Below are 25,579 nucleotides of genomic sequence, written 5' to 3'. Positions count from 1 at the left end.
GGGAAAATGTGTATATTATGTTAATACTAGGCTTCCCAGGTGGTGCTAGTGGTAAAGAACCCGCCTGCCAATGTAGGATACATAAGAGACGTGGGTTCAGTCCCTATCAGGAAGATCTCCTGGAGGAGGGCATGGCAACCCACTCCAGTATTCTTGCCTGGAGAATCCCATGGACAGAGGAGCCTGGCGGGCTACAGTCCTTAGCAAAGAGTTGGATATGACTGAAACGACTTAGCAAGCCCGCACACATGTGAATACTAACTGTAAGAAAGCTGCAGTAGCTATAGCAAGGTCATAGAAAGGAGACTTTAAGGGAAGATGTGCTAATTTTGTTAAAGAGAATATTTTCATGATTAGACAGTGATACGCCCTTAATAAAGATATTACAGATATCAGAATCCAGGGAAGATATCGAAACATAGCTTTGACATGCAGAATAATACTTGACAGAATGAAAAGAAGAAATAGACAAAATAACAATCAACCTGGGGGAACTTTAACAAATCTTTTTCAGTACCATGCAGACCAGGCATACAAAAAAGAAGGAAGACTATCATAGATGTAAAACACCACAATCAACACATTTAGCTAAATAACATATAAAAAGCAATGCACCCGATAATGAAAGAATTCACATTATTGTAAATGCACTAGGAACATTTATCAAAAATGACCATATGGTAGGACAAAAACCTTCAGATAATTGAATTTATACAGACTATTTACCCGACCACAGTGTAATTAAATTAAGAATTAATAAGAAAATATGGTTAGCCATCCTTATTTGGAGAAATAAAGCAACACCCTTCCAAAACAGTACCTGGGTCTGGGAATGAATTTGAATATTAGAAAATATTGTGAAATAGTGATAGCAAAGATATGATATAACTAAATTCTTCTAATGCAACTAAAGTAGTGCTTAAGGGAAATTTATATCTTAGATTTAGAAAAGAAGAAAGGCTGAAAATGAAAAAAACATGAAAGCTTCTATTTAAGAAACTAGGAGAAGAGAAAATAAAGCCTAAAGGATACAGAAGTTGGGATTAACAAAGAAAAAAACAAAAATTAATTTTATAAAAGAAGGTAAGGACGGTGGTAGTGATGGTGGTTTAGTCCCTAAGTCAAGTCCTACTTTTGCAACTCCATGGACTGTGGCCCACCAGGCTCCTCTGTCCATGGGATTTTAGGCAATAATATTGGGGTGGGTTGCCATTTCCTTCTCCTCGGGATCTTCTTAACCCAGAGACTGAACCTGTGTCTCCTGCATTGCAGGTGGTCTCCTGCATTGCAAGCGGATTATTGCTGAGCCACCAGGGAAGCCCAAGATAAGCATGATAGAGAAAACAGGAAAACCTTTCAAACATAGCTCCTTGAAAATTGATAACCACTGAGCAATACTAAACAAGAACAAAGAGAAAATGAAGTTAACAATACCAAGAATGAAGAAATGTCTCTATAAATCATACAAATTTTTTGGTCATAGTTTTATTGAGATTAAATTTACATATCTAATGTGGATAAATACTCAGAAGATTTTAAATTTCTCCACAACCTTGCCAACACTTATTCTTTTTTTTTTTTTTAAATCATAGCCATTTTGAGAGATGTGAGATGATATCTCTTATGGTTTTGATTTACATTTCCCTGATGACTAATAATGTTGAGCATATTTTCCTATACCTATTGGCTATTTCTATATCTTCTTTGGAGAAATGTCCATTCAAATCTCTGGCTAATTTTTTAATTGGGTTATTATGGTTTTCTCCTTGTTGTTGTTTTGCTCTTGAGTTGTAGGATTTTCTTATATATTTTGCAAATTGTCTATTTTTGCCTGTTCTTTTGGTGTCACATCCATTAAATCATGAAATAATGTATATTTATTTGGTGAGGAACTAAATTATCAGGTATCTAAAATGTAATTTGTTGATGATATTACAACATCACACACAGTAAAATAAATTCAGATTCAGTAAGGTTATAAATATTCTTTACTCAAATTGTAAAATTATTTGAAGAAAATAAAATGATCAAAAGCTATTTTGAGATGAAGAATGGCATCTGAAACACTGCATTAAAGGCAGAATTCATAAAAGTAAAACAGTATATTTGATCATATAACCACACCACATACACAACCCTAAAGACATATGCAAAAAATGGGGTAAATACTTTCAGTAGTATTTTAAAAAAGCAGTAAGCGGTGTTAATTTGTAGAAAGTTCCTATAAATAAATGAAATTTTAAACATTCTAGAGAAAAAATATAAACGATGATGGGAGATACCTTAAAGATATCTGAAATACCTTTGTGTATGTACTTGTTTATCATGTCAACATTCCACAACAAATACACACACACATATACCCCTGAATGAAAGTTCCACTAGAGGAAGGACCTTGCATATCTTATTTACCCCGTGTTTCTGCTACTAGGATGGTGATTGCACGTTCCCCGTTCAACAAGAGTGCATGGAGAAGCTTTTCTAAATACCATGATGGGGCTTGATAAATATTTATTGAATGAATAAGTAGATGAATAAAATTCAGTGAAATAGAATTTCTTTAAATTCATGGTAATCAGCAAAATAGTAAAGCAAATATAAATTAATGGTAATGTTTTCTGATAATAAATGGTTCATATTAAAAGTAATTAGTGCCTAAGCACAGAATTAATTTATATTCAAATTTCCACTTATGCAATTTTTTAAAAAGTTTTCTTAAATTTATTTTTTGCTGTACTGGGTCTTGGTGCTGCATGTGGGCTTTCTCTAGTTGTGGAGCACAGGCTTAGTTTTTCCATGGCATGTGGAATCTTCCTGGTGTGTGTGTGTGTGCTGTTTTTTCAGTCGTGTTTAATTCTGTGTGACCCCATGGACTATAGCCTGCCAGACTCACCTATTCATGGGATTCTCCAGACATGAATACTGGAGTGAGTTCCCATACCGTCCTCCAGAGGATCTTCCAGATGCAGGGATCAAACCTGCATCTCTTATATGTTCTGCACTGGCAGGCAGGTTCTTTACTACTTCCTGGATGGGAGATCAGACTCATGTCCTCTGCATCGACAGGTGGATTTTTAACCACTGGACCACCCGGGAAGCCCCACTTATGCAATCTTCAATGGACAATTATTAAATGAATTCTAAGCTACTGTGGAAAATTCTGAAAGAGATGGGAATACCAGACCACCTGACCTGCCTCTTGAGAAACCTGTATGCAGGTCAGGAAGCAACAGTTAGAACTGAACAACAGACTGGTTCCAAATAGGGAAAGGAGTGTGTCAAGGTTGTACATTGTCACCCTGCTTATTTAACTTATATGCAGAGCACATCATGAGGAACGCAGGGCTGGAAGAAGCACAAGCTGGAATCAAGGTTGCTGGGAGAAATATCAATAACCTCAGATATGCAGATGACTATGGAGATGACACCACCCTTATGGCAGAAAGTGAAGAGGACCTAAAAACCTTGTGATGAAAGTGAAAGTGAAAAAGTTGGCTTGAAGATCAACATTCAGAAAACAAAGATCATGGCATCTGGTCCCATCACTTCATGGGAAATAGATGTGGAAACAGTGGAAACAGTGTCAGACTTTATGGTTTTGGGCTCCAGAATCACTGTGGATGCTGAATGCAGCCAGGAAATTAAAAGACGCTTACTCCTTGGAAGGAAGGTTATGGCAAACATGGATAGTGTATTAAAAAGCAGAGACATTACTTTGCCAACCAAGGTCCTTCTAGTCAAGGCTATGGTTTTTCCCGTGGTCATGTATGGATGTGAGAGTTGGACTGTGAAGAAAGCTGATCGCTGAAGAACTGATGCTTTTGAACTGTGGTGCTGGAGAAGACTCTTGAGAGTCCCTTGGACTGCAAGGAGATCCAACCAGTCCATTCTAAGGGAGGTCAATCCTGGGTGTTCATTGGAAGGACTGATGCTAAAGCTGAAACTGCAATACTTTGGCCACCTCATGCAAAGAGTTGACTCACTGGAAAAGACTCTGATGCTGGGAAAGGTTGGGGGCGGGAGGAGAAGGGGACGACAGAGAATGAGATGGTTGGATGGCATCAGCGACTCAATAGACATGAGTTTGAGTGAACTTCGGGAGTTGGTGATGGACAGGGAGGCCTGGCATGCTGTGATTCATGGGATCACAAAGAGTCGGACACGACTGAGTGACTGAACTGAACTGAACTGAACTGAAGCCACTGTCATGTGTTATTCAGTCTGACATTGGTCAAGCAAAATTGCTGTGAAGAGAGAAAACTCTTAAAAAAGGGAATATATAGAAAAAAATCAGAAAAAAACCAAATAGCTACCTAGTAAGGCAGAAATGTGTGCATAGACTCAAATAAATTTTCTAAGAAAGATTTGTATTTAGAGGAAGCAAAAATAACCCCCAAAAAAGTCACAAAAGAATTGTAAGTGAAAGAAATACACATAAGTTCAAAAACAAGAAAATGGAAGTGTAAATGGTTCTTGTCATAAAATATGAGAACTTGTGTACTCTCTCCACATCATCCTAGCAAACTTTCTACCCACTTCATGGAGAGAACCTCTGAAAAAATGATGGCAGGGCCTCTGTGAGGTGATTGCTCACTTTCAGGGTCAGAGACTTCACCACAACCCATTTTATGATGCTTTGAACTGTGGTCCTGGAGAAGACTCTTGAGAGTCCCTTGTACTGCAAGGAGATCCAACCAGTCCATTCTAAAGGAGATCAATCCTGGGTGTTCATTAGAATGACTGATGCTAAAGCTGAAACTCCAATACTTTGGCCACCTCATGCGATGAGTTGACTCACTGGAAAAGACTCTGATGCTGGGAAAGGTTGGGGGCGGGAGGAGAAGGGGACGACAGAGAATGAGATGGCTGGATGGCATCACCGACTCTGTGGACATGAGTTTGAGTGAACTCTGGGAGTTGGTGATGGACAGGGAGGCCTGGTGTGCTGTGATTCATGGGGTTGCGGAGAGTTGGACACGACTGAGCGACTGAACTGAACTGAACTGATTGTCAAAAAAATATCATAAATAAAAGTTCAATAGTTTAACACTACTTTGGCCTTTGAATGAAAAGACAAAGATGAAGAAACAGAGGCAAAGAAAGGGACAAATCTCTGCTTTTGAAATATCTATCTCATTTAGTTTAATCTATCTCATTCTCTCATTTGTAGATTTCAGGCAAGGCCCAACATATCATTCAAGGAATACCTGAATGGGGTGTGTGTGGAAGGTGGGGAATAAGAGAGAGAAATGTTGAAGGAAGTAAGGTGCTATGGTTTGACTATTTGTCACCCCACCAACATTTTTTTTGAAATTCCAATTTCCAGTGTAATGGTATGAAGCGGTGGAGCCTCTCAAACTCTTCCAAAAAGGATGAAAGGAACACTTCCAAAGCCATTTTATGAGGCCGAGATTATCCTGATACCAAAACCAGACAAGGGCACCACAAGAAAAGAAAATACTGGCTAATATCCCAAATAAATATAGATGCAAAAATCCTCAACAAAATATTAGAAAACCAAATTCAAAAATACATGAAGAGAATACTGAACAACCCACTCTAGTATTCTTGCTGGGAAATCTAAGACAGAGGAGCCTAGTGAGCTATAGTTCATTGGATCGCAAAGTATCAGACAGAACTTAGCGACTAAACAACAACAATAACAACACCAAGATCAACAGAGATTTGTTCCAAGGATGCAAGGATGGTTCAATATTCACAAATTAATCAATGTGATACACCAAATAAGATAAAGGCAGAAATCATACCCTTTCAACACATGAAGAACAAATATTTGACAAAATTCAACAGCTGTTTATTCAACAAAAGATCTTTACAAAGTAGGTATAAAGGGATTACGCCTCAAAAAAATAAATATCATATGACAAACCCTCAGTAAACATCCTACTCACCTGCTCAACTGTAAAAAGCTGAAAGCTTTTCTTCTGAGATCAAACACAAGGCAAAAATGCCTACTCTCATCACTTATATTCAACATAGTTTTGGTAGTTCTAGTCAGAATCATCAAGCAAGCAAAAGAAAATAAGAACATCCAAATCTGAAAGGAAGAGTCCAAACTGAGACACTATTGAAAACTTTAAGACACTGTGAAAGATATTAAAGAAGGCACAAATAAATTGAAAGATATTCTGTACTCATGGATTGGAAGACCTAATATTGTTAAAATGATCATACTACACAAAGCAACGTACAGATTCACTACCATCCTTATCCAAATTTCAATGAAAATTTTCACAAATATGGAACAAACAATTCTGAAATTTGTGTGGAACCGCAAAGGACCATGAATAGCCAAAGAAATCTTGAGAAAGAATGACAGAAGGGTCATGCTTCCTGATTTCAGACTAGATTACAAAGCTGTATTAATCAAACAGTATTGCTATAAAAATGAACACATAAATCACTAGAACAGAACAGAGATCCCAGAAATAAACCCAAATATATGTGGTCAATAAATTTCTGACAAAATGTAGAGATTATAGCATTGGGAAAGGACTGTCTCTTCAAAAATGGTGTTGTGAAAACTGGACGGTTACATGCAAAAGAATTAAACTGAAAAACTCTTACACCATTCACAAAAATTAACTCATAATGGATTAAAGACTTGATCATAAATCCTGAAGCCATAAAAATCCTAGAAGAGGGGCTTCCCTTGTGGCTGTGGTAAAGCATCCACCCACCAATGCAGGAGACTCGAGTGTGATCCTTGATCCAGGAAGATCCCACATGCCACGGAGCAACTCAGCCCATTGGCCACAACTGTTGAACCTGTGCTTTAGAGCCCGGGAACCACAACTATTGAGCCCACGTGCCACAACAGCTGAAGTTTGGTGCCCTCCAGCCTGTTCTCAACAAAAGAAGTCACTGCAATAAGAAGCCTGTGCAATGCAATGAAGAGTAGCCCCTGCTCACTGCAACTAGAGAAAAGCCCGTGCAGCAACAAAGACCCAGCACAGCCAAAAACAAAGAAATTTTTAAAATTATAAAAAAATAATCCTAGAAGAAAAATTAGGATGAAAAGGTCCAGATATCAGTCATCGTGAGGATCTTTTGGGTTTGATGCCAAAAGCAAAAGCAACAAGAGCAAAAATAAGCATTGAAACTACAGAAAACTAAAAACTTCTGCACAACAAAGGGAAAAGTTCAACAAAATGAAAAGGTAATTTATGGAGTTGGAGAAAATATTTGCAAATTACATTTCTGACAAGAGTTAATATCTGAAATACTTAAAGAATTCATACATCTCAATAGCAAAAGCAAACCAGCAAACAATCTGATTAAAAAATGGGCAGAGGACCTGAATAGACATTTTTTTCCAAAGAAGACATAAAGCAGGCCAACAGGTACATGAAAAGGCGCACAATGTTATGTCATCAGAAAAATGCAAATCAAACTATAATGGGGTAATATCTCACATCTGTTAGAATGGCTTTTATCCAAAAGACAAGAAATAACAGGAGTTGCTGAAAACGTGGAGAGAAGGCAAATCTTGTGCACAGTTGGGGAGGGGGCAGGGGAGGGAATGTAAGTTGATGCAGGCCCTATGGAGAACAGTACTGAGGTTCTTAAAAAATTAAAAATAAAACTGTCATATGGTTCATCAATTTCACTTCTGGGTATTTATCTGAAGGAAACAAAATACCAACCTGAAAAAATATATGCAACCAAATGTTCATTGCAGCATTGTTTACAATAGCCAAACAACGTAAGTTTTCACTGATGGATACATGGGTGAGGAAAATGTGATATGTACGTATGTCCAGCCAACAAAAAGAAGAAAATCCTGCCATATGTAGCAACATGGATGAGCTTTGTGGGCATTATGCTAAGTGAAATAAATACCATATGATCTAATTTATATGTGGAATCTTAAATCAGATACAAAAAAAAAAGGGGTTCAGAGATGCAGAGAACAGTTTGGTGTTCACCAGAGGTGGACTGATGTGGGCAAAACAAGTGGAAGTAGTCAGAAGGTACAACCTTGCAGTTCTAAAGTGAATTCCATGAAGATGTAATGTACAGCATGGTGACTACAATGAATTCTGTACTGTATACTTGAAAGTTGGTAAGAAAAATTCCCCTCTTAATGAAAAAATTGTAATGATATATGGTGATGGATATTACTAGATTTACTGTAGTGATCATTTACTAATATACAGAAATATATAAGCTTTACATTTTACACCTGAAACTAATGTTATGTGAATTATATCCAAATTAAAACTCTAAATAACAAGGTTGAAATGTGGATTAAATTAGCTCCATCCTAACGTCATTTTGTGGGCCCAACTTAAACTCATCACTTAGATATTTTAAAATATAAAATCTCACTCCTGACATCCTACAGGGTTGGGACAGACACACAGAAACAGACAGTAAGTCACCTGCACACGAGATATAGGCCTCCTCCTTGGGAGAGCAGGAAGTATAATTCCAAGGGTCAGAAGGACACTGCCAGAGAGAGGTATCAGTTCTCTGACACCGGATTCCATCCACCCACCGGGGTCTAGAACCTTCTCTAAGAGCAACAGCAGAGTTGAGACTTCCACTTTCCCCACAGCCAAGTTGTCTGCAGATGATGAACACGGTGACATCTTCCATGGGGCTGCGGCAGACACTGCCCCAGGTCCCGTTGTAGAAAACTTCCAGCCACCCAGCACACTGCTGGTCCTCGCTGACCATCCTGAAGGCCAGGAACTCTAAGATTAAAAGGGAGGAGACAGGACACAGTGAGCACCCCACTCAGTGCTCTGGGTTTTCCTCTTGCCCAGAAATCATAAACACTCACTCCTGACCCAGCTGAGGAGATACCCACTAGGTGACAAGACTGAAATCTGTCTCCCTTTTACTTGACTTTGTCCATTAATGTCTGCCTTTCTATTTCTACCACAATGATGTAGTCAATATGAAGAGAGAAAGACCAACATAGGCACCTGCAGGGAAGGGCCCTGAGCCTTGTTTCCTGATAAAACCTGTAAAAGAGCATGTGAAAGGGATGTGGGTAGTGGAGAAACAGGCAAAACAGTGAATCCACAAATGTCTATGCTCCAGTCTTATATTTCAAAAGGGATTTTACAGATATTATTAAGACAGGAAACTTAGAAGCTTGCGAAGGTGAGACCAACCTGCAATATTATGAATTAACCATATAAGCCCAATCTAATTATCCCTAAAATTGGAATACTCTTCCTGAGTGTGGCTAGAGGAAGATGAGACACTGAAGAATGGTCAGAGGAGGGAAGGTTGAAGAAGAAGATGGGCTCCAAGTCAAGGAATGAGGCCACAGGAACCAGAAAAGACTGGGAAAGGAGTCCTCCCCAGGGCCTCCAGGAAGAATGCAGCCCTGTGGACACTGGGGTGTTGGTCTTGTCAGATCCCTTGTCAGACTCCTAGCATACAGAACTGAGCAGAATAAGTCCGTGCTTTCATTACAACATCAGCAGGATCTCCAGACTGTACTACCACAGGGAACTGAAGAGAGAGCCCTGTTTTCATGTGGAAACCATAAGAAATGGCTCTGCCAGGAAACACCACTGAGAAGAAAGGACCAGAATCTCAGCTGCTGCGGGAGGCAGTGAAAGCACCTGGTCTTCACGGCTGCTGGAAAGACAGGCTCCATGGGAGGAAGCCTCTTCTCTGGTCCTTTCAGCATCTCTCCATCAGCGCTCAGACCCCGTCCTCCTGGGCCCTCCCCTCCCCAGCCTGTGGACAGTGTGCAGCGCGGACCTGAGCAGATGACCCCCGCGTCCTGCTTGTGTCTGCAGTCGTGCCGCCCCCAGGCCCGGGAAGGGCACCTCCACACGTGGGACTCCTTTCCTGTGCAGTTCAGGTCGTCCAGCCAGATGGGCCCTGATCCCGCCCCGAAGTGAGCAGACCCGGTGGCATTGAGGGCGTCTCCACAGCCCAGCTGCCTGCACACCACGCGGGCATCGTCCAGGTCCCAGCCGTCATCACAGATGGTGCCCCAGGAGCCCTGGTCAAAGATCTCCACTCTCCCGGCGCAGGGCCCGCCCCCGTCCACCAGGCGGAGCTGCCTGCTGTCTGAGGACAGAGAAATGGGACAATGTGGCGGTGACAGGGGCGGTGACCCGGGAGGGTGGGCGGGGTTGGGGGCGGAGGATAAGCGCCTTCTGTCCTGTGGGACCCTCACCTGAGCAGTAGGGGGCGCTCTCTTCTGAGGCTGGAGAGCCTGTTGGTTCAGAGAGGGAGTTGCTGCACTGGGGCAGCACCTGGGTCTGGTTTCCTGCAGAAATAGCAATGATCAGAGGGACATGAATTAAAGCAAACTTCGGGAGATAGTGAAGGGTAGAAAAGCCTGGCGTGCTGCACTCCAGGGAATCGAAAAGAATTGGACACGATTGAGCGACTGAACAACAGCACATAATCTTTGCAGTTACATTCACTGAGAAGTGAGGTCTGTGTTTCCTTCCCTTAAAGTTCTGCTGACCTTCGTGAATTCCTAACAAGTAATGCTGCTGCTGCTAAGTCGCTTCAGTCGTGTCCGACTCTGTGCGACCCCCATAGACGGCAGCCCACCAGGCTTCTCTGTCCCTGGGATTCTCCAGTCAAGAATACTGGAGTGGGTTGCCATTTCCTTCTCCAATGCATGCATGCATGCCAAGCCTCCTCAGTCATGACCGACTCTGTAGTAATAGAAGGGAGTTAAAAAAAGCATCAATTCTTCGGTGATCAGCTTTCTTTACAGTCCAGCTCTCACATCCATACATGACCACGGGAAAACCATAGCCTTGACTAGACGGACCTTGGTTGGGAAAGTAATGTCTCTGCTTTTTAATACACTATCTAGGTTGGTCATAACTTTCCTTCCAAGGAGTAAGCATCTTTCAATTTCATGGCTGCAATCAGCATCTGCAGTGATTTTGGAGCCCAGAAAATAAAGTCTGATGCTGTTTCCACTGTTACCTCATCTATTTCCCAAGGACTGATGCTAAAGCTGAAACTGCAATATTTTGGCCACCTCATGGGACAAACTGACTCACTGGAGAAGACTCTGATGCTGGGAAAGGTTGGGGGCGGGAGGAGAAGGGGACGACAGAGAATGGGATGGCCGGGTGGCATCACCGACTCTATGGACATGAGTCTGAGTGAACTCCGGGAGTTGGTGATGGACAGGGAGGCCTGGCGTGCTGTGATTCATGGGGTCGCGGACAGTCGGACACGACTGAGTGACTGAACTGAACTGAACTGAAGGTAAAGTTGCTTGACTCTAAGCACTAGGTCTGAAAACTCTTGCAATCTCCTGTGAAATCACTGAGGACTTTTGCTTTAGGGCAAGTCTGCCCTGTTGAGACTCTCGTCCTGCGGAGACTGTCATATGCTGATCTCTGGTCACTCAGTTCAACCAAGCTGACCTTCCAGTTGCCAGGCTTGTCCTCATGAACCAACCTGGATCCCCAGCCCAGTTGTGTCCTCAGATGATGTCAGCCCCAGCTGATACTGGGCTGCAACCTGATAAGACTCCAAGACAGTACAAATCAGAGCACTTCCCAAATTCCTTCCCAAACTCCAGGAAATCGTGAGCAAAAGTAAAAAGGAGTGTTAAGATGCTAAGTTTTGGGGGAAATTTGGTTATGCACCAATAGTAACCAAACACTTATAATTACCATACTACTAAGTATTTACTGAAGACAAATGAAGTGTTTGTTTTCAGAAGAAAACTATATGCATTTGTATATGCATATATACCAAAGAGTAAGGCCACGTACAAATACAAATGGCCACATACAAATGAGTCCACTATACACATAAATTTCTATATGCATATGCAAAGCAAATGGCAATCCACTCCAGTGTTCATGCCTGGGGAATCCCAGGGACGGCGGAGCCTGGTCGGCTGCCGTCTATGGGGTCGCACAGAGTCAGACACGACTGAAGCGACTTAGTAGCAGCAGCAGCAGCAGCATGCATAGCATCTTTATCCATAATGGCCCAAATTTGGGATGCCACCTAAAACATGTGACATTGCTTTTGGAACAAAGTAACAGGCAAAAGTTAGAAGGGGTGGAGGATGTTATTAGCAGAAGCCTGATAGGCTTGGGCAATGCTGTCAATGAGGATTGAAAGGAAGTGAGGAAATACAATTGGGGCTGAAGGAAAAATATATGGTGATATTCATGCAAAATAAAATGGTTGCCATAAGTGACTAGATTTTGAAGTACTTTGTTACCTGGCAACAGTAACCAAGAACACCTTTCTTCAGTCTTAGTAACTATAGAGCAAAACAAGCAAAGCCAGTCACTAAATATTTAGAACATTTGAGTGGGGTGATTTAACAAACATACCTCTCAAAACTAGAGAATACACTTTATTCCAAGCCCTTACAGGTCATTTTCCAAGGCTGATCATATATTACACAAAAAGTGAGATGCAAAAAAGTTTCAAAGGGTAAAATAATTAAAAATATGTTTTTTTTAATTGAAGTAGAATTAAGCTAAAGACAAAAGACAAATAGTAAAATCTTCTGTTGTTTGTTTAGTAGCTAAGTCATGTCTGACTCTTTTGCAGCCTCCAGGGCAATAGCTCATCAGTCTCTATCCATGGGATTTCCCAGGCAAGAAGACTCGAGTGGGTTGCCATTTCCTTCTCCAAAAACCTTCTTTAGTGAGGTATAATTTTCATGCATTAAAATACACGTATTTTGAGTATGTTTTCATAAGTTTTGACAGTTGCATGTGCTAGCATAACCGTTACCACAGTTAAACTTCAGAATATATAGCATTATTCGCAAAGTTCCTATATGCCTCTTGCAACCAATAAAAGCCCCACAAACCCAGACCCAGGCAAATGCTGATCTGTCTCTTATCATAAATAGATTAGTTGTGTTTTTTGAAAATTTAATAAAATCATACAGTATGTAATCCCTTTTAGATGGTTTCTTTCATTTAGCATGCTTTGAGATTTTCTGTGTAGTTGGATTTATGAGTAGCTTTTTCTTGCTATTGTTAAAGCCTTACATTGTAGGAATATGCTAAAGAAAGCTTTTCTTTCTTTCATTAAAGAAAATTAGTGTGGCTTATACTTTTTAGTCTTTTAAATAAACATGTCTGACTTTTCTGCCTAAATTTTTTGAGGACATCTTTTCATCCCTCTTGGGTAACAGAAATTTTGGGTAACATAGAATTGCTAAGAATTGTTTTCTGTTACGTTATCATCAGCAATGTATAAAGGTTCTAGTGGATCAATAACCTTCTCTAAACTTTGAATTGTTAGTCTCCTTAATTCTAGCCCATCTAATTTGTGAATTTATACGTCATACTTTAATTTGAATTTCTTTCATAACTAATGATATTTGGTATCTTTTCATTTACTTATTGGCCATTTGTATATCATCTTTGGGAAAGTGTCTTAATATTTTGCCTATGCTTAAACTGGATAGTTCTTTTCTTATTTTTCTGTTATAAATTTTTCACTTATTTTTGTTACAAGTCCTTTGTTAGATATATGTATTGCAATTAATTTCTCCCTATCAGTTGAATGCTTTTTCATTTTCTTAATATTTTTTTTCAAAAAGCAAAAAGTTTTAATGAAAATCACATCTCATTTTTTAATGGTTAATGTCTTATCTGACTTAGGAAATGTTTGCCTATTCCACAATCATAATAATTTTTCTTACATTTTCTTCTACCGGTTTTATAATTAAATTTTATATGGGAATATCCATTTGTTTGAGATACCCTGATGGGTTGGGGTTTTTCTTCAGAGTGAGGAGGGGAGGAATGGCGCTTATTATGTGAAATAAGGATCACAGTTCATCTCCTCCCCCCATGCAGATATTCAATTAACAGATCAATTTTGAAAAGAATATATTTTCCCCTTTGAAATATCTCTATGCTTTTGTAGAATTTCAACACGTACATGGGTTTGGGTCTTTTACTGAACTTTATTGTGCTCTGTTGATCTATTTGGCTCTTCTTATTCAATGGCCATGTTGCTGTGGATATGTAGTAGGAAACTTGAAGTTAGCTTACTTCTTTTTGGCCCTTCTTTTTCAAAATTGTTTTGTCCATTCCACTTCTTTCCCATTTAAATAAATATTTAGAATTTGCTTGTAAAGTTCTACAAAAATATTGCTTGGCTTTTTATTAGGGTTAGATTTAGTTTGTATATTAAGTGAAGAGAACTGACAGCCTATTAAGTTTTCTAATCCATGAACATGGTATATGTCTTTATTTTTTTAGATGCTCTGTGACTTTCAATGCAAGCCCTTTAGATATTTTAAGTTTATTCTTACATATTTAATAGTTTTCATACTATAATTAATGGGATTTCCCCCTAGATTTTGCTAGTATAAAGAAGTACCACTTATGTCTGATTTATGGTTTATTGGTCATTAATGAAGACAGTCTGTCTACATGAATGAACTATATGTAAGTCATCAATCTGCAACCCTAAGCAATGTGAAAATGCTGGTCCTGCATCTGATCAGCAGTTTCAAATTTTAAACAGCACACTAAATAATCATTTAGTTATTCCACTTTATTCAATATTTTTTTCTGCTACTTTTACTGATTTTTTACAGTTTATAATATTTCTGAGAAAAGGTCTTTTGCATTAGGGTTATAAGGTGACCTATTAGTTTTATCAGCTTGAATTTTCGAGCCTTTCCCCAAGTTAGAAAAGTATTATTCATTTAAATACTCTTTTCCCCATCCTCTCCCTCTCTTCTCCTAGATAATTTTATGTTAGTGTAGACCCATAAATCAATAGGGTATATTCTTCCTTTTTTTACTCATTTTTAACCACTGATTCTATCTTTAATTTGATCTACTCTGTTGTAGATGCTCTCTGTTGCATTTTCCCCCATTTCATTTATTAAACTCTTTAGCACCAGAATTTCTGTTTGGTTCTTTTTAGGACTTGTCTTTGTTAAACTTCTCATTTTTTCATCTATTGTTTCCCTGATTTCACTGAATTGCCTTTCTGTCTTTTCTTACAGCTCATTCAGTTTCCTCAAAACAGCTGTGTTGGATTCTTTATAAGCTACATTACAAAGATCCATGTCATTGACATGTGTCTTTGTCAGTTTTGGAAAGTTACTGTTACTCTTTGGTGAGGACTACTTTCTTTAATTCTTCAGGTTCCTTGCAATTTTGCCCTGCTGCTTTTGCTTTAGATGCAGCAGACACCCATGAAATCTTTACTGATTACCTTCAGGTGGTATATACTGTTCTCTGACCTTATATAGACTCGCTCTACATTTCTTGCTTCCTTTTATAGAAAATACCTTAAGTTTTTATGTCTTCTTTGGTCCTTAAAACTCGGCAGGTTGCTGAAAACCTCTTTTGTTTTGCAGAATGTTGAGCTACAGCTGAAACCTGTGGTTACCTCCCTTCCCACAGACCCAAGTCTGTTTTTGGAGATCACTCCATTTACTGGAGTTTGCTTTCATCTCCATACTTGGAAACACATAAAAGCAGCTGTCAGAAGGGTGGCAGTAAAGATGATTTACTAAAGATTTAGTACCCTCAGGGACTTGGAGTATCTACGGACCCAGGGAGAGAGATCTTTGGGTGACATTCTCCTAGAGGCTTATGGATGGGCTTCCTGCTGAAGCCCTGAGTGTAGTCACAGGAATTGCATCCCTTTTACACTCTTTGACCTTATTAATGATCTTTCATATTTCCTTTCTCCCCTCAGTCATAGAGGTTCAACCCCAGAACTCTGGGTGCTGCTGGAGGGAAACTGGTTTCCCCAGCAATATCAAGTGGGCACTAGCTCACTGCTTTCCTTTTTGCCCATAAGAGAGGCCCCACTGGCTAGTTCAAATTTATGCTGTCACCTTGGGGTAAGGAGCAGCACTGGCAAAATCCTTTAATCCTCTCCAATAATTCAAACTTACTTTTCTTGCTCCAACAGAGTAATGAAATCTCCCTTCAGGAATCCTGGACTTCAAACAACTTCTATAGGTGTCTGACCAAATGAGCTCTCATCATGTTTCTCCATGTTTTCCCTGACCATGGCCCAGGGGGCTGGGACAGCTTCACTAGCTCCTGCTGGCTCCAGTCCATACCAATGTCTACCTGCCTGTTACTGGATGCCCAGGTGAGTGACCATCTTCCTGGTTCTTTGATATAAGTTATGGGATCCCACAACTTTCACAGAGGCACTTTTAATCATGGATGTATGGCTAATTAGTTGTTAAAAAGAGAAGCAAATAGGAAGGAAGCAAACCACCATGATGCTGACATCACTCTCTCTTTGCCAAAACTTTTACACAATTAGCTGAAGTAGAGAAATTCTTTGAATAGTTCCATTTGAAATGACATAAGGATGAATAGAAAATCTGAATAATTCTGATTTATTAAAAATATGGAATTTGTAGTTAAACCTTTCTACTATAACTTCAGAACAAAACAATTTCAAGTTCAGATGCATTTCAAAATAGTTAATAATGTTGTGTGAAATTGAAATTTCCTGAATTTGAATGAATGTCTTAAGAAATACATGCTGAGGTTGTCAGGTAAAGGAATCTGATGGGTATAGAAATTCTCACATGGTTCAGTGGGGGAAAATCCCTGACTGAGGTATACCCTTTTTGCTTATACATTGTTCGCTATGATTATACTTAAATAGCTATGTTTACTTAAAATATGTATTCACCTTTATACTTCTTGCCCTGATCTGAAACATGAATGAATAATGACAAAACCTGTATTTCATCATGAAATATCTAACTTTTGAGGTCAGTTTTCCATCACTCTCTGCTCTTGGAGACATATCACACCAAGAGAGTCCTGAGTACCAATAGCCCTTCCCTCTCTCTTACCTGAGCAGATCACAGAGGCAGTGTTGCCATGGGAACAGTCGGAACCACCCAGAGCAGTCACAGGGCAACTCCACAGGAAAGACTCGGCCCCCAAACAGTGAAATCGGACAGTTGAGATCTGGTCACCTCTGCCCACCAAGTGTGGTCCTCTGGGAGTGGAGATGGCAACTCCACAGCCGAGCTGACGACAGACAACATTGGCGTTGGCCAGACTCCAGTGGGAGGCACAGAGCACTCTCCATTGCCCAGAAATGTTCATCTCCACCTGCCCCTCACACTGAGAGGAGCCGTTTGTCATGAGCCGGACTTCTGAGTACACTGGTAGAAGAAGATAGGATTTCAGCAAAATCTCATGATTTTCTTACCCCAACAGAGAGTGCAGGGAGGTTAGTCGTGACATGCATCTCACCTGAACAGACAACCTGAGCAGCTCCACTGTGGTGACACGTGCCCCCTGGACAGGGCACTCTGGGGCAGACCCAGAGCCCAGTCTCCTCCCCCTCACACCTGAACTCTTCAGCCCAGACCTGGACATCAGACTCTCTGAAGGGCATGTGTTTCAGGACAGACACTGCCTTGCCGCATCCCAGCTCTGCACAGATGACCTGGGCAGTGGGGAGTGTGAAATTCCCGTCAGACACCGGGATCCAGGCTTTTCCAGAATGTACTTCTACACGCCCTGAGCAGGGTCTGTCCCCTCCAATCAGACGCACAGATCCTAAGATAAAAATAACAACAAACACAGTGAGCTTTCATTTTTCTTGCTTGCAAATTGAAAACTATGTCACAGGCAATGGTGTGAAAACTTTCCAGGAGTTGAGCATGAACTGAGAATTTAACAGTTAGTGTCAGAGTTGCATTTTCATGACCAAGTTTATAAAGAGAAACCCAGAAGCAGGGTCAATTTGGAATGACTGAACCCCAGCAAGGTATACTTTGAGGTTGGTTAGAAATGTGAATTCCTTATCTAAGGTCCAGGAAACTACAGGGACCAAGACAAATCATCTGTAATTGCTGAATACCAGGAACTTATATTTTATTTTGGCTGGAGAAGTTTCTCATTTAGGAGCCTGGGATCTACAGAGCCCAAGAAAATAATGCGTAATGTGTGGCACTCAAACTTGAGTATAGAGACAGGAAGAGCAGAACCAAACCAGAGCAAAATGGCTATGAGAGTGTAGAGATCTATCATTTAGACAAAGTTAGAAAGCTTTTCTGAGAGTTTCTGCTACTAGTCTAATCAGTTTTTTCCCCCATGAGCCACTCCTCAAGTGGCTTGGCATAGAGAAAATCATATAGGCTGGATCCATTAGTGCATGCCAATCTATAGACAGATAATGGCTCAAGAAAAGAAATACTGACATAATAACTAATTCACTTTTAAAGTAACAAATTTTATTTTTCTGATAATTTTTGATGACAAAATATTCCAAGATTTCTTAGATGACCTAAATGGGGAAAAATATGAGTCTGTTCTGTTAAGTAAGCTCAGAAAGTCACAGGAGAGAGAAGGGATGGTTTTAGACATTTCTCTTGAAAACTTGGTATTTGTCAACAAACCTGGGATAGAATGAGCTCTGAATGGAAATTTATAAGACAGTGAGTTTGCCAAAGAGTTCCTACTACAGACTTTTCTTCTGAAACAGAAATCATAGAAAACCATAAGGAGTGATATTAATTGATTTAAATTTTATCATCATGCTAATTCTGTATTCATATCTGATATTAGTGAGATGTCAAAAAAGGAGGTTACCCAACCCTCATTCTCCCACAGAAACAGTGTGCCCCCATCAAAATGCCTGCCAACTTCAGACAGAACTGACTCAGAAACTGCTCCCTGATGTGGCACCAACCCTGCACCACTGTGGTCCTGGGCAGTCCTGTCTGCCCAGACATCCAGAAGGAGTCACACCATTTGGCATCCCTGACAACAGGATTATCAACTGTGGATGTGAGTGTGAGTGCAGATTCTAGTGCACCCTGCCACCTAGGCTCAGTCTCACTTTACCACACTAGGGAGGCAATCCTGCCCACCTCAGCACCCAGAGGAAGCAACATCCATCCACGCACCTGCCAACAGGCCCACTGACCAGAGACACAACAGCATCCCTGGCAGCAGCCACATAACCTGACTCCAGCTTTGCTGGACCACAGGACCAGGGGCAGTCCTATCAGTTCAAGGACAAGGCAGTAGATCTTTATTTGTTGAAATCAGATTTCAACAAATCTTTATTTGTTGAAATTCTGGAAGAAGTGTCTGCTCCTTCAAATGCACACTCACCTATGCAAGGCTACACAGATCATGAAGAATCTGCAAAACAAGATGCCGCTTAAGGAAACCAATAAAACTCCAACAACCTACCCTGAACAAATGAAGATTTATGAACTGCTTGACAAAAAATTCAAAATAATTGGTTCAAACTCAATGGCTACAACAGAACAGAAACAGACAACTGAATACCATCAGGAAAAGTACGTGAACAAATGACAAAGTTTAATTAAAAAATAGAAAACACAGTGCTCACTTCAGCAGCACATATACTGAAAAACAGAAAACACAAAAAGAAACCAGACAGAACTGCTAAGAATACAATAACTGAACTGAATATTTCAATAGAATGCTTCAGGCAAACTATATTGTCCAAAACCAAGAATCAGAAAACTTAAGGACAGGTTATTTCAAATTATCTTGTTAGAGGAACAAATCAAGTACTGACAGAAGACTTGGACCATAAAGAAGGCTGAACACCAATGAATTGATGCTTTTGAATTGTGGTTCTGGAGAAGACGCTTGCGAGTCCCTTGGACATTCAAGAGATCAAACCAGTCAATCCTAAAGGAAATCATCCCTGAATATTCATTGAAAGGACTGATGCAGAAGCTGAAGCTCCAATAGTTTGGCCACCTAATATGAAGAGCCGACTTACTAGAAAAGACCTTGATGCTAGGAAATATTAAGGCAAAGGAAATGGGGGTGGCAGAGGATGAGACAGTTAAATAGCATCACTGGCTTGGACATGAATCTGAGCAAACTCTGGGACATAGTGAAGGACAGGGGAGCCTGGTGTGCTGCAGTCCATGGTGTTGTAAAGAGTCAGACATGACTTAGCAACTGAACAGCAACAACAAGATGAAAAAAAGTGAAAATTATTCATAACACAATACATGGGAAACCATACAGCAAAATTATTCATGCATTATGAGAGCTCCAGTAGGAAAAGAGAAAGAGGCAGAAGGCTTATTTAAAGATCTAATGACTGAAAATTTCCCAAATTTAGGGAGAGAAAAAGGACAACTTGATTTATGAAACCCAAAAGTTCAAAGGTAGGTAGAACCTGAAGAATTCTACACCAAGACTTGCTATAATTAAATTATCAAAATTCAAACACAAAGATAATTTTGAAAGCATTAAAAGAAAAGTGACTTATTACATATAAGGGAGTACCTGTCATAAAGTAGATTTCTCAGCAGAAACCTTGCTGACCAGAGAGAGCAGGGTAACATATACAAAGCACTTAGAGAAAAAAATCTGCCAATCATCAACTCTTTATCTAGCAAACTGTCCTTTAAAAATGAAGAGAGATTTAAAAAAGCAAAAACTGAGAAGTTTCATCATCACTAATCTTGTCTTGCCTCTCATTAGTAAAGATAAATATGAAGAGAAGTACAGAATACTGATATATTGTAATCTCAGCACGTGATTTTAACCATGTTTTGTAAATCAAAAGTCAAACACAGCAAGAATAACTATAACCACAGAAATTTGCTGGTGGAAAAAGAATATGTAAAGAAATAAAATCTGACGTCGATGATATAAAGTATTGCTGAGATAGTAAAATATAGAGTTTCTGTGTGCTATTAAATTTAAGTTGTTACCTTAATTGTACTTAACTTCACTTATAGACTATTATAGCTATCAGTTGCTTGATACAAGTTCCCAGGTAACCACAGTTGAAAGTATAGTGGATAACAACATAAGGAGAAGAGTCAGAGCATATCACTATGAAAAGTCACTTCACAAAGAAAGCAACAGAAGAGAACAAGAAAACTACAAAACAGACAGAAAACAATGAACAAAGTAGTAACAATAAGTCCTGACCTTTCAATAATGAGTTTAAATGTAACTGTATTAAACCTTCCAATTGAAAAATGTTGAGTGGCCTGAGTAGATTAAAAAACAAGACCCAACTACATACTTTAGATTTCATGACACACGTAGGATGACAGTGAAGAGGTAGAGACAGAGATTCCATGCAAATAGTAATCAAAAGAAAGCAAAGTCAGGCAAAAGAGAAGTTAAGCCAAAACCATCACAGGAGACATAATGATTAAATAGTCAGTTCAACAAGAATCGATAACCCTTGTAATTACATATATATTCAACATAAAAATGTAAATAAACAAAGCCAATATTGACAGATCTTAAGGAGAAATAGAAACAATACAAAAATATCCCACTGTTTATAATGGATGGGTCGTTCAGACAGAAAATCAATAAGAAAACAACAGAACTGAGCAACACTATAGGCTAAATGGCATTACCAGACACAGTGCACATTCACCCAATACAATGACCCATAGAGAACATTTTCACCCAATGTATAGAAAAATACACATTTTTCTCAGTGACACATGAAATATTCTCCAGGACATGCTAGATCACAAACAAGTCTCAGAAAATTTAGGAATATCAAAATAATTCCAAGTGTCTTTGCTGACCACAATGGTAGCTAGAAATCAAGAATGAAAAGAAAACAGGAAAAATTCATAAATACATGAAAACTAAATGACACACTCATATTTTGAGGCGTTTCTCTATTTATATAAATTTGCTATTAAGATTTTGATAGGGATTGCATCAAGTCTATAGATTACTTTGAGCAGTATAGACATTTTAACAATATTAATTCTTTCAATCTATTAACACAGAATGATTTTCCAATTATTTGTATCTTTAATTTTCCTTCATGCAGGTTTAATGTATCAAACATTTTATAATTTTAAAAGAAACTGACATTTTTAAAAAAAGGTAGACAATTAAAGTAAAGAGCAAGCAAGCCATTATTTGGAGAGCTCCTAATTGGAGAAAACCAAGATCATGGCATCCAGTCCCATCACTTCATGGCAAATAGATGGGGAAACAACGGAAACAGTGACAGACTTTATTTTGGGGGGCTCCAAAATCACTGTAAATGATGACTGCAGCCATGAAACTAAAAAATGTTTGCTCCTTGGAAAAGCTATGACCAATCTAGACAGTATATTAAAAAGCAGAGACATTACTTTGCTGGCAAACTTCCACCTAGTCAAAGCTATGGTTTATACAGTAGTCATGTATGGATGTGAGAGTTGGACTAGAAAGAAAGTTGATCACCGAAGAACTGATGCTTTTGAACTGTGGTGTTGGAGAAGACTCTTGAGAGTCCCCTGGACTACAAGGAGATCCAACCAGTCTATCCTAAAGGAAATCAGTCTTGAATATTCATTGGAAGGACTGATGCTGAAGCTGAAACTCCAATACTTTGGTCATGTGAATGTGAAGAACTGACTCATTGGAAAAGACCCTGATGCTGGGAAAAACTGAAGGTGGGAGGAGAAAGGGATGACAGAGGATGAGATGATTGGATGGCATCACCAACTCAATGGCCATGAGTTTGAGTAAGCTCTGGGAATTGGTGATGGACAGGAAAGTCTGGTGTGCTGCAGTCCATGGGGTCACAGAGTCAGACATGACTGAGCAACTGAACTGAAGTTGCATAAGCCTCAATACTGATAAGACACATAAATATTTTGGGAAAATATTAGTTGAATCAGTTTTTAGCATATTTCATTGGACTGTGAAGAAAGCTGATTGCTGAAGAATTGATGCTTTTGAACTGTGGTGCTGGAGAAGACTCTTGAGAGTCCCTTGGACTGCAAGGAGATCCAACCAGTCCATTCTAAAGGCGATCAATCCTGGGTGTTCATTGGAAGGACTGATGCTAAAGCTGAAACTCCAATACTTTGGCCACCTCGTGCGACGAGTTGACTCACTGGAAAAGACTCTGATGCTGGGAAGGATTGGGGGCAGGAGAAGATGGGGACGACAGAGAATGAGATGGCTGGATGGCGTCACTGACTCAATGGACATGAGTTTGAGTGAACTCCAGGAGTTGGTGATGGACAGGGAGGCCTGGCATGCTGTGATTCATGGGGTCGCAAAGAGTTGGACACGACTGAGTGACTGAACTGAACTGAACTGAACTGATCACCCTCTGGTCCTCCTATCTATCACCTCACCCTGATTTTGTCATTTCTCCCACTTCACACAAGTAAACATGATCTTAAATATACAAATGTTTATTGATTTAAAGATGGGTTTGTTGAAAAGGGAAGCAACTGCTGTAGAAGTGAAGGGTAGGTATACAGGTGGGACTTGTGGCAAGTAAGGTGAGATCATAAAAAGTTTTGAAGCTAAGGAGGCAAACCAAAATAACAATGTATCACTGGTCATCCAAGGAACATATTTTGAAAAGAATAAAAGGGAATCAATTAATTTTTTAAATTCCCTTGTTTCTGAGTATATTCTGATTATTTATTGCTAGAGTTCTTCCTGGTAAAAGACTACTTAGTAATGCCTGAATCCAGTCAAAAAACTAGACTTCCAAAGAAGAAAAATATAACCCATAAAAAAATTTTTAAATGAGCAATCATTAAAAGCAAATTCAGAAATTACAGAGTTGAGTTAATTGGCTGATAAGGTCTTTAAGCTTCTAATATAAATATACCTACTGAGGCATAAAAACAAAGTAGAGAAAAATAAATAAATGGAGCTTCTAAAACTAAAATACAATATCTGGAATGAAAAATTGTCTCGATTAACTTAACAAGAGAGTAGACATTGCAGAATAAAAGAATTGGAAATTCAACACATAGCAATTGACTATCCAAATAGAAGTAGAGAGAGAAAAATATGAGTAGAAATTAGTATCATGAAGGATAATATCAAACCATGTAAAATATGTTATTTGGAGATTCAGAATAAGGGATGAGTAGAAAAAAAATTTTTTAAATGATAGATGGAATTTTTCCAAATTTAATGAAGCTATAAACCCACTGATCCAAGAGGCTAAACAAACCTCAAACAAGATAAACTAAATAAAACCACCTAGGGCACCTGATAATATTTTGCTGAAACCCATTCATAAACAAAAATAACTCTTAAGAGCAGCCAGGAAATTTTGACACACTATATATAGGGGAACAATGTTAAGTATTACTGACTTCTTATTTGAAGTAATGCAAGCCAGATAATAATGTAAAAACATCTTTAGAGTACTTGGCAGGGGGAAAATATTTACATAGAATTCAGACATTTTTGAAAATAACATTCAAACCTGAAAGAAAATTAAAGTGTTTTCAGATGAATAACAGATGATAGAATGTGAGGCTATCAGACACACGCTACACAAAAATGTTATCTAAAGGTCTAAAAGTTAAAGGAAAGTGATAATAAATGAAAGCTTGGATCTACCCAAAGCTATAAGAACTGTATTAAATGATAATTTTGCAAGTAAATATTTTTAAAACTTCTTCTCATTTTTAAAATACTGCAATATTTAAGACAAAAATAACACTTTTGTATTACAAAATTCATAATATATTCATGAGTAGAATATATGACAACGGTAACATAAATAACAAGAACAGGGAAATAGAAGTATACTATAATAAGGTCTTACATTATATATTAAGTGACATGATATCTAAAGAAAAATGTGATTAAAGAGTAATATTTTCAACATTATGATAAGCTCTGCAAAAAGAGATATAGTCAATAAACCAACAGAGTACATAAAATAGAGTATTAAAATGCTCAATTAAAGATTAAAATAGGAACAAAAAAGCATAAAACAAACAGCAAGCTAGTAAAGTTAAACACAAGTATATAAATAATTACATTAAATTTAAATAATTTAAATACTCCAACTAAAAGCAAGATGATCAGACTAGATAAAGTAAGACACAATCAAACACTGTATAAACACATAACCATAGGGTCACAAAGATATTCCAGGCAAACGCTGATCAGAGAAAGCTGTATTATATATATTAATATTATACGAAGCAGGCCTATAGGATAAAGAATATACTCAGAGAGAAAAGTGCATTTCATGATGATAAAATACAAAAGAAATTATGTAGTTTCAAAATCAGTATGAAGCAACTGAAATGGTGTTTAGAGGAAAATTTACAACCTTTATGCTTCCTTGAGGCTTACATTAGAAAAGAAAAGAAACCTGAGAGCAAATGACCTAAGATTCCACCTCAAGAATCTATAAAAATACAGCAAATCAAAACCAAATGAGAAGAACAAAAACTAATAGAAATCAATGAAATAGGAAACATACACAATAAAGAAAATCAACAAAGTCAACTGGTAATTCTTTTTGAAAGGCTAATGAAACTGATAATCCTCTAGCAAAAAATTCAATCAAGAAAAACTAAGAGAACACAAATTTAACGACACCAAGAATGAAAGGGAGGTTATCACTTTAGATCTTACCAATATTTAAAAGATACATTGTTGTTCAGTCACTAAGTTGTTTCCAACTCTGTGACCCTATGGACTGCAGCACCCAAGGCTTCCCTGACTTTCACTATCTTCTGGAGTTTGCTCAAATTTATATCCATTGAGTCAGTGATGTCATCCAACCACCTTGTCCTCCGTCGTCCCTTCTCTTCCTGCTCTCAATCTTTCCCAGCATCAGGGTCTATTCCAATGAGTTGGCT

At 38.8% G+C, this 25,579-nt stretch overlaps 1 protein-coding gene across 1 annotated transcript in view; it reads right to left on the bottom strand.

Moving 5' to 3' along the window:
* LOC129536142 (scavenger receptor cysteine-rich domain-containing protein DMBT1-like) overlaps positions 1-25,579 on the bottom strand; it is a 141,847-nt gene that overhangs the window by 103,185 nt on the left and 13,083 nt on the right. Inside the window, 5 exon segments of the mRNA XM_088837051.1 lie at positions 8,406-8,720; positions 9,748-10,062; positions 10,172-10,264; positions 16,808-17,125; positions 17,217-17,525. Coding sequence (XP_088693177.1) covers positions 8,406-8,720; positions 9,748-10,062; positions 10,172-10,264; positions 16,808-17,125; positions 17,217-17,525 — 1,350 coding nt within the window.

Source organism: Moschus berezovskii, chromosome 6 (assembly GCF_049115385.1).
Source record: "Moschus berezovskii isolate FMDL1 chromosome 6, NW_MosBer_1.0, whole genome shotgun sequence".
NCBI classification, from domain to species: Eukaryota; Metazoa; Chordata; class Mammalia; order Artiodactyla; family Moschidae; genus Moschus; species Moschus berezovskii.
This window is presented reverse-complemented; position numbering and strand designations above follow the sequence as displayed.